The sequence below is a fragment of the Tyto alba genome, unplaced genomic scaffold (genome assembly GCF_018691265.1).
Source record: "Tyto alba isolate M040663 unplaced genomic scaffold, T.alba_DEE_v4.0 Super-Scaffold_22, whole genome shotgun sequence".
NCBI lineage: Eukaryota > Metazoa > Chordata > Aves > Strigiformes > Tytonidae > Tyto > Tyto alba.
The window spans coordinates 14,856,711-14,866,436 of record NW_024881296.1 but is presented as its reverse complement, the minus strand read 5'-3'; the positions used below and the strand labels follow the sequence as shown (position 1 = coordinate 14,866,436).

The following is a 9,726-nucleotide window of genomic DNA, read 5'->3' as shown; positions in this document are numbered from 1 at the left end:
AAGGAAAAAAAAAAAAAAGGGGGGTAAGGGAGGAACAGGTGAGGAAAATGTAGGATCAAGAGATCTGTTTAAGTTCATGACTAAATAATCATTAATTTGGTTATGAAGAACTCTCTGAACCTTCACCCATGCCAGAAGCTGGTGTGCAGCAGGAACCATTTACGAAACTGCTCCATAGAAGGTCACCATACCGTAGGTTCAATGTGTCTGATGTGCATTTGTGTCACCTTTCCCACCACCCCCCCACAAACTGAAAGTTAAGCATTGAGTTTATTTAAAGAATCTTTACTTTTTTTTTTTCCAATTTAAATTATACTTCCAAAATACAAGTAAAAAAAAAAAACCTCGCAATGAAATACGTTGCTAATTTCTACAAGAGGGCCTAAATTATAAAGCACTTACATCATTTACACAATTTACCTTCACAATAAAATAGGAGCGCTTAGATCAGTTATTTACATATTGACAGAGAACGCGGTCGTGCAGCCACGGGCGCCTGGTGCCGTCTCCTGCTGGGGCACCTCCAGGAGACTGCAGCCTGCACTTGCACACAAACCCTTCTGCAGGGAGAAAGCCCTGCCAAAGTCTTTCTAGGTGCAGGGACCTGCCCATAGGGTGCCAAAGAGACCAAAATGGTGGCAAATACTTGATTTTTCATCTCAAAGCTGCCACTGTAGCACTTGAGCGCACATGATGAGTCATTTAAGGAATTCCCTGATATAGAACATTGTTTCACTAAGTTAGGCACTTCATTAGAAAAGTTACTTATTATGGCTTATGCAAAACAATTCACTTTCCTCTGGATATGTACTTGCCAGAGTCAGTGGGAGAGACCTGTCCAAGAACGCAATTTGAGCCAATGTTTTGTGTTACCTTGCATTGGAAATTTAGATCATATTCCTTAATACCAGTCCTGAAGGAAGTATTTTATCAAGACCTGATCTTTCCAGCAAGCCGAGCAGTCAGTGTATTTTAACTCTTAGTATATCTGCACTTTTCCCCAGAATTATTGGTAACTAGAGCTTTCCCTCTTACAATAAGTTAACTACTTACATCCATGCTGTTCAATGTGCCATTGGGTGACATATCCCATGTATGATTGTCTTAAGAGTACACCGTAGGTGGAGGAATTATTTACATATCTTAACATGTAGAAAATAAAGCTGTAACTTACCAAATAATAAATATAGATCAGAGTACAACATTGAAATAAAATAAATTAGAATGATTCTCCAGGTGAATAATTCCCTCCCTTAAGGCCTGAGACAGAGATCATTAAAAAGAAAAAAAAAAAAACAAAAAAAAAAAAACAGAACAAAACCACACAACAAAAAAACATCTGTGATGCTTTTTTCAATGGTTTGAAAAGGTTTTGGATAGGGCTCCTTATTAGATGCTAGCTGTTTGAAATGAGATGTTTAGCTAAGCTGACAGGTATTTAAAATCTATATGATCAAACAGTAAAACTTACCTCTTAAAGGAGTCTTTTTGGGTAAAATTATTTAGACCAAATATTAATTCTGTGTTTATTAGGAAGAATATAGTTTTTGCAGATTGTCTCAACATTAATTCAGCAGCAAGGAAATAAGCATACAGTTAAGAACTCAACGTATTTGTGAGGCAAATACGTGTTAGTGCACATGATTTTCCAAAAACTTCACTCCTCAGCTACATATGTACATATTTCAGAATGCTTCTAACTAGATTGTTAATAAAAGTATTGTCATAACTATAGCTAAATTTGCCATCAAGAAAAATTAACTGAAAAACAGTTAGGAGTGTAAATTAGGAATGATGCCAAACTTCAGGTCCAAGTATATCAGAACACTGAGAAATTTGGAATCTATGGAAAAAAAATCTTAAAACTTAGGTCTATCAAACTTAAAAGGGAAAAAAAAAAAAAAAAAAGAAAAAATATTAAAAGCAGTGAATCTGCTCTCAGAATTGCACGCTCACCAGGTTTGTAAACTCTACATGAAGTCAACAATGCACTGTTCACTATAAGAGGTATAACGCAGATGCTCTGTGCAAAGCAGCGCAGACGCTTTGTCTGTAATCCGCTTCACGTCTCCTTTTTCTCTTCCTCGAGGATTAAGCATTTAAAGTAACTCAGTAGCTAAAAAGTCTGTCTTCTAGTAAAGAGCCCGGGGTTTTACATGGAAGGGGGGGTGACAGGCGTCCACGTGTTCGCCAGCCTGGCGTGTGCGGAGGCATCGTACTGGCTGTCGGGCAGGTCGGCGGGCGCCCCGCCGTCGTACAGGGGGGAGGCAGAGGCGGCGGCCGGGTGCGGGAGGGCTGTGTAGTGCGCTGGGGAGCCGCGTAAAAACTGGGGGCCCAGGCCGCTGGGCACCCCGCTCGACTGAGACACCGGTGTGATGGTGCTGTTACTCACAGACCATAAGTTAGGATACTGACTGAAAGAGGGAAAGGGAGAAGTAAAACAAGTTATTAGTGGCTCTAGTGCCTGCTGGCAGCCGCTCACCATAGGGCCCCCAGGCTGGGCCCGTTTGCTGAAGTTGGGGAATATCTTTAGGAAGTTCCCAGCCACCGCGAGGTAGGAAGGAGCCCCCACAGGCAGGATTCGTGTTCATACCACCCCACCAATAAATCTAACCTCCCTGTTTTCCAACAGCAGCTTCCGGCACTAGGTACACTAGCAAATTTTAAGCCAAGCTGGCTGAGGAACGCAGAGGTTTGAGAGCTGATTCCTGAGCCATGCTATACGCTCGCCTCTGGGGAAAGGGACATGGTGGAGGTGGAGGTCACAGCCGCTGTTGGGGCCAGGCAGGTTTGAATCCAGGCAGGCCATGGCTCTGCCAGAGCCCTAATCCCCCTCGGGTGCCTCTGTAGTCAGAGAGGGATGGATGCCTCCAGACAGCACTTCAGCCCTCCTTGTTCATCACCTCATGTTAAAAGGAGAAGAGCCAGACCGATGGCTACAGATTGCACAGATACTACAGAAAGGGCTGCTTGAAAGGAAAAGAAACCTCGTCAGGACATTACAGCCTCCACACTCTCTCTCCTCTGAGTATGCACACACACACAAATTAAAAGAAACAAGGTGATTCAACAGAAACACTGTGAGAAAAAGCTCAGTCCTGCTGTACAATACTACACAACACTTTCTACCTATTGATCCCAAGCAGTTTAACAAGAAAGGTAGCTACTATTCTTACATTACAGATAGGCTTTTAGACAAAAAGGGTGACAGAAATGCCTCCTTTGAGGTCCCACAGTTCTATTTCTACTGGTTTTGTCTACTGGACAACCCAGTGCAGCAACTGAAACAGTGGACTTTGCGTCTTACAGGTCAGACATAGAAAGAACTGCTAGGACAACCTGTTTACTTGATTAATATATGTTCAGGACTAAAACTTGTGTTCAATAATACAGTTATCTTATACTGGGTAGTAATACATACTCTCATTAAGCACATAAATGTTCATGGTTCAAATAAAAATGCTTTCCACAGAGTAGTAGGTCCGAATTGCTGAGAAAGATGCCCAAACCTCAGCCCTCTGTGGTTAATAGCAAAGATTTTACCACCTTATCTGTATCTCTGACTTTTCAAGTTTAGCTCCAAACTGACTGTAAGCTAAATCTCTGCTAAAAGGATCTAAAAGTTTGATTAAGATGATAAGTACGAAGAGGAGAAAAGATACATTTATATGAACACAAAATGGCAAAGGCTTTCACCATATGTATAATCCCATGCTACGCTGGCTTGTGTAGCAATGCTTAAGTAAAGAATTACTGCCCCAACTGCTTGCTCCTCCTTCACACTACAGTTGATAGTACTACTTTATTTGTAGCAGAACAAGGGTTTATGGAGATGGCTGGGAAAGCAGTAACTAGCTAAAATGAAACAAATCAAAAATAAACTTTTTAAACATCATTTTGCTTAAAAGAGATTAAGTTTAAAAGAGCATCCTCAAATTCAATGGGTGCTTTGCAATCAGTCTACCAGTATTGCTGTCACAAGTATTGACAATTCCAAAACTAAACCAAACAAAAAGGTAATTTTTTTATCTGTTTCTTCAACCTGTTTTCCCTGGGAATAGTCCTTCTCAGTCCCCCCTCCCTGCCCCGAGAGCTAACTATTCACATGTGGCCATAAGGATTTCTAATTTGCTGGTGACTATTCACCTTCTTTATTCAGCCTTCTCCTCCTAGAAATACACCAAGCTGAGGGCTGATGGGGGCTGGACTCCTACCTGGAGCTGGTAGCTGTGCCCGTGCTGTGACTCATGGGCAGCATCGCCGTGTGTGTGGGGACTCCTAGAGAAGACCAGTTCTCATGGGACTGCAGCATGGAAAGGCAGGCAGAGGAGTTGTCAGCATAGGCTGCTGCGAAAACAAGCAAGCACTTGAACACACTAGAATCAGACCAAATAATAATCTTGTCTTCGAATGCAACGTATAGCTTTAGACCACCCTCCCCCATTACTGCCTGGCAAAAAAACAACCAACATTAACGCACACTGAGGAAAACAAAGTCAGCTACCAGTCGTGTCAACCTTATGCTTCCACCGGCATTGCCCCTGCTGCTGTGTTGTTTTGCTCAACTCGCGACTGCAAAACCTTGTTTCTGTGAAGGCTCTATGGCCAAAAAGCTGCCTTCCAACTGGCAGCTAATTCAGCCCATGCTTCCTTATGCAGTCAGTGGGAAGAGGCAGGCTCCTCACTTACACTGTCCCCATCGCTCTACCAGGGCACCTTCTTTATCTCCATCATCTATTTCGGCACTAACAGTCTGGCAGCCCTGGATAACAAGCACATCACTGGATCACACAGCCAGTTTTGAGCTGAGCATGCCACCATGGGCTCCGAAGTCTGCCTCAGGCACCATCAGGAGTGATTGGACTGTGGCTTAAATTAATCAGCTTGTGGCCAACACAGGAGAGGTGCTAGGAAGCTGTAAAGGGAATCCTGTACAGCCATCCATAGCGAGAAGGAAGCTACTGTGACGGCTGGCTGAGGGAAGGAGAAGAGGTTCCTTGCGGAGGACCAGGTAGTAAGAACAAACAGAGGTGTTTTGTTCTTTTATTCTCTTTCAAGTCACAGAACTTGCATAAAATTTCAAAGATGCAAGAAAAGTCCACAGAAAGCTAGTTTCCCACTTTAGAATGAACTACAACACTACATACAAGATTGGTCAGGCTTCATCTAGAAGCCTATGTATGAATTCACAATTCAAAATACTTTTTTTTTTTTTTTTTTTTAAATAGGAACCTTCAATATCCATACAGGCTGAAGGACAAAATTTGTTAACAGGCCTTTACAACAAGAAAGGGGTGAAAGAAGTAAAAAAATAAAAATCACTGTTAAAAACACTCTTCTCCCTTAAGGACCTATGGCTTAAGGCACTAAACCTTAAGCTATCTGGCTGTTTCTGAGCACAACTTTTAAATAGCTTTGAAGTTTACTCAGCTCCTTACTGTTTCTGTGTATCCAGTTGTGAAACATTCATTGGCAACAACCTTAATGTGCTGATGTTAACCATAGTGACAAGTAAAACTGACCAAATCCGCCCCTCAAACACTGAGTGTTAACAAGTGACACAAAGAATCAGATGTATACTTCTTCATTTCATTGTATTACCTATAACTTATTATTAAAAACCACACTTTCAAACTTTTTTTTTTTTAAAGCCAAAATAAGTTTAAGCTCAATGGTTACAAGAATTCAAGAGCACAAGACGAAGCCCACGCAATATAACCAAATCAATTTGCAAGAGACATTTCTACACACCCCCAGTTTTTCCATCGTAAAGAGCCTGGGGACGCGTCCTCATCCTCCCTATTCCTTTGCCATGCCGGCCCCAAGCCCTCTGTGCTAGATAGCAACCTCAATTTCCGTGGCATCGCTCGAAGCCCCCCGCAAAGCCCCAGCCCCTCAGCTCATTTCCCATCTTTCTGCAGAGCCGCAGCGTCAGACTTACTCGGCGAGTTGTTTCTGTGGGTGTAGGGGTTGGAGTAGGGGGCAGGACGGTGGTTCCTCAGCGACGAGTACCTTTCGCAGCTGTGAGCGGGGGAGAGCGACAGGGGGGCTCCGAACTGAGGGTGGGGGTTGGCGGGTGGGCACAGGGTCCCAGTCCCGGGAATGAGCCAGCTACCTACTGCGGGGAAGCGAAAGGGGTGTAAGGTGGGTACGTAACACAGCCGGGCAGGGAAAGAATCACAGCGATGAGACAGAGTGAGGCGATCAGCGAGGAGAGGCATGCTCGGGAAAGGAAACAGAGTTCCAACACGGTTGAAAAATCCCAATCTTTACAACTATCTTAAAGATTCTTACGAAGGAAATTTAGACAGCAGCTTAGAAAAGGCCCCGTGTCAAGCTAACAGTATTTTTTTAAATTACCGTTTAATTACAGTCACAGTAAGGAAACACTGAGGTGGTCAAACCCTCGCTTACGTAGGAAGCGTGTGCTCAATAATTGTTAGTCTAATCTTCAGTTTTAAATCATTCTTTGGGGGTCTCAACCTGTAGCTAAGGGCTGAGGTTCCTCAGACTGCTCAGAAAAACTCTTAAAAAGTATTTTCACTGAAACGAAATCATTTCTACTTCAACTCAACTTCCCTCCTTGCAGACATATTGGCAATAATCTGTTAAAACAGAAATTATTAACACACTAATGCTTTTTATTGATCTGAAAAAACTTTTTAAGCAAGTGCCCTTAATCTTCTTCAAGTACTTAAAGCATAAATATTATTTTAACAATTTTCTGCTGTATTTTGAAATAAACTTTTGTCTCCATATCCATGTGAATATTGCTGTCCTTGTACACTAAGGCGACTGTCTTTTTGGACATGAAAGTAACGGCAAGGTTCTATTAAAGCATTCTGAATGTAATACAGAAGTCTTAACCACACACACACAGATCATCATGTTTATACGACCATAAACCTGCATGAACCACAAGCGTGAGGGTTGGTATTATTCTCCCTATGAACTAACAAGCCAGCCAGCAAACACCACGCTTACAGTTTTGCTTAACAGATGAGATGGAAGAAACCAAAGTTATGTTCATGATGCAGAATAAAAGGAAACGTACACTGCGAATACCCAGACTGCTGGTTGTCTCCCACTTCCTCCATCATGTCTTTGTGATCACTTCTATAAAAGAATCCGTGTTGCATTAGTTAAGAATGTGCTTTTACAAATCTGTGTAAAGAACCCACACTTTAGAATTAAGAGCTCTCACCTTTCTTTTGCATCAAGAAATGCCTTTGCAAACGGATTGTATTTAATTTTTAAAGCTGTGATCTAAAAACAACAACAAATATTTTTATTTGCAAGTATCACCATTCATTACCATACAGATATTAGGATTTGAGTTAGGAGTATCCACTGAAGTTAATGAAATCATAGATTTTTGAAGAAATAACATTAGGCCCATCATACCAACCTATGGACATCAATTAAACAGCCCCTAAGGTCTGAAGTATTAGCAGAGAGCTAGGAATTCCTCCCCCTGCCAAATTCTAAGAGACCTAATTGCCAGGGTTTATTGACCAGCTAAGGAAACAGCTAGGAAAGGTAATACACTAAAGAATTCTAAAAAGCTTCACGTTTCAAGCCAAAGCAGAATAGGCATCAAGAAAAATCTCAGAAAGACTGGTAATTCACAGATTCGTTAAACACGGATGCGCATTTTGGCTAACCGAGAAAGGCCAGTTTTGAAAATGACACATCCACTTATCTCACTGCGTATCTGAAAACGACAGCTGTATTTCTCACCACACTTGTTTACCCCACAGAATCTTTTAAGAATTACTCTCCTGCAATCAATTTGCAGCACATAGCGAGGCAAAGAGTGATCAGAACTTTGTGCTACGGCTTTTATAAATACTGATTTCATTGTAACCTGCGTTTTGCCACTTGAAACCTCCTGGTACTTGCATCCTTTCTTCCCTGCTGTGCATACCTCCTCATTCTGGTAGGCCGTCACGGCTATAAACTGGGTCTCTGGGAAGGAATGGCTGGTGATCATCCGCTGTGGGCCACCCACTCGCACTATATGAATCCTCGGCTCATATTTGTGTAAAGAGTTCAACATGATCTGTGGGCAAATGGATAGAGCAGGTAAGCAGTGACAGAGCGGCGGCAGACGCTGGCAGGCACAGAAAGCACCCAGGTTTTTAAGTATCTAATGAGCCATCTTTCCAAGAGAGAAGGAGGCAACAGGTACGAAGAAACCCTAAAACCAAAGCTGCAAGAAAAGGAAAGGAATACTGCAGTCAGACACCCCAACTTTGTGCCTGGTAACCCTCGTCCCTGTCACTTGGACGGGGCAGCTTGCAGAGTCACAAACACGTTGAGGATAAATAGCGCGACAGCTACGTCTACTACTACACCACCGGCATTATCAGATGTTCAGACCAGAAGGATTTTTTTCAAAAAGAAAGTCAAAAGATCGAGACACCCACCCTCGGTGGAAAGCCCAGCTCTGCTGAAAGAACGCCGGGGGAGGGGAGGGAGAGCGGGGTAACTGCGTGACCCACCCCAGCACGTTCGAGAACGGCAGCATCAGAACGGGCACTGAAGAGGGAGGGAGGGAGGGAGGGAGGGAGGGAGGGAGGGAGGGAGGGAGGGGCGGCTGGGCAGGACCCCGGGGCCGGGCCGGGCCGGGCCAGCCCCGCTGAGGGCGGCGCGGTCCCGGTCCCGGTGCCGGTCCCGGTGCCGGTGCTTACCTGCCCGCCGCCGTTGAGTTTGTTGGTGAGTTTGACTTTGCTGAAGGAGACGGGCGCCTTCATCCAGTGCGCGCCGAAGTTGGGCGAGTCGGGGTGGATGTAGACGCAGCTGGGAGCCTGCGGCTCCGGCTTCCCGCCCGGCACCCACTCCCCGTTCACGTACTTCCAGCGGTGCCCGTCGGCCGCCACGAAGTCCAGCAGGAAGGAGTACATGGCGTTGGGGTCCAGCCCCGACACGCTCACCTTCAGCACCGGGAACATCCTCCTGCGGGGCGACACGGAGGCGCGAGGCACGGCGGGGGGGTAGCCCCCGGCCCCCCCCCCCCCCCCCCCCCCCCCATCCCTCCCCCGTCGTCCACGGGCGGCCGCTCCCCGCCGCCGCCGGGACCCCCTCGCTTCCCCCCCCGCCCCCACCCCGACCCCCCGCGGGAGGTGTGCGTGGGCCGGGGGCGGAGGCGGCGGGGCCCGCGGCACCCCTACCTGCCGTTCTTGGTGACGATCATCTCGTTGGTGAGCTCCTTGAAGCGCAGCCACAGGTCGTTGTCCTCCAGCGTGACCCGCAGCTCCCGCTCCGTGGGGTCACCCTTCTCGCTGCCCGCCTGCAGCTCGCTCTCCACGGCGCTCAGCAGGTGGTCCACGCGGAACTGCGGGGGCTTACCCGCGCCCTCCGCGCCGGGGGAGCTCATCCTGGGCCCCGGCGGGGCCTCGGCACGGCCCCGGGCAGCGGCGGCGGGGCCGGGGCTGACTCCGCTTGACCTCCGCGGCCCCAGCAAGCGGGAGTGGGGAAGGGGCCGCTGTTATACCCCGTCATAAACACCCCTCCGGTGACATCACAATGCCGGCAGGGGGGCCCCGCTGATTGGCGGACGGCCGCTTTGATCTGGCCGGCCGGCCTTTCCCATTGGCTGCCCGCGGCCATATCACAACGGTGCCCGGGGAAGCCTGTGATGTTAATTGCAGCCCGCGGGATTAAACGCGGCTATTTTATGTAAATCTGCCCCCAAATGTTTGCACCTCTATCAAAGCCGCCGGG

The 9,726-nt window shown here is 46.3% G+C and overlaps 1 protein-coding gene across 1 annotated transcript; it reads right to left on the bottom strand.

Moving 5' to 3' along the window:
* Positions 1 to 370: 370 nt before the first annotated feature.
* TBXT (T-box transcription factor T) lies at positions 371 to 9,417 on the bottom strand. The gene is made up of 8 exons (XM_042795943.1): positions 9,174 to 9,417; positions 8,694 to 8,958; positions 7,928 to 8,062; positions 7,205 to 7,266; positions 7,055 to 7,116; positions 5,942 to 6,118; positions 4,215 to 4,347; positions 371 to 2,414 (listed from the first exon to the last, which is right to left on the bottom strand). Exons 1-8 carry the CDS (start codon positions 9,377 to 9,379, stop codon positions 2,153 to 2,155), a joined length of 1,302 nt encoding a protein of 433 aa, XP_042651877.1. The 5' UTR covers positions 9,380 to 9,417; the 3' UTR covers positions 371 to 2,152.
* Positions 9,418 to 9,726: the final 309 nt, after the last annotated feature.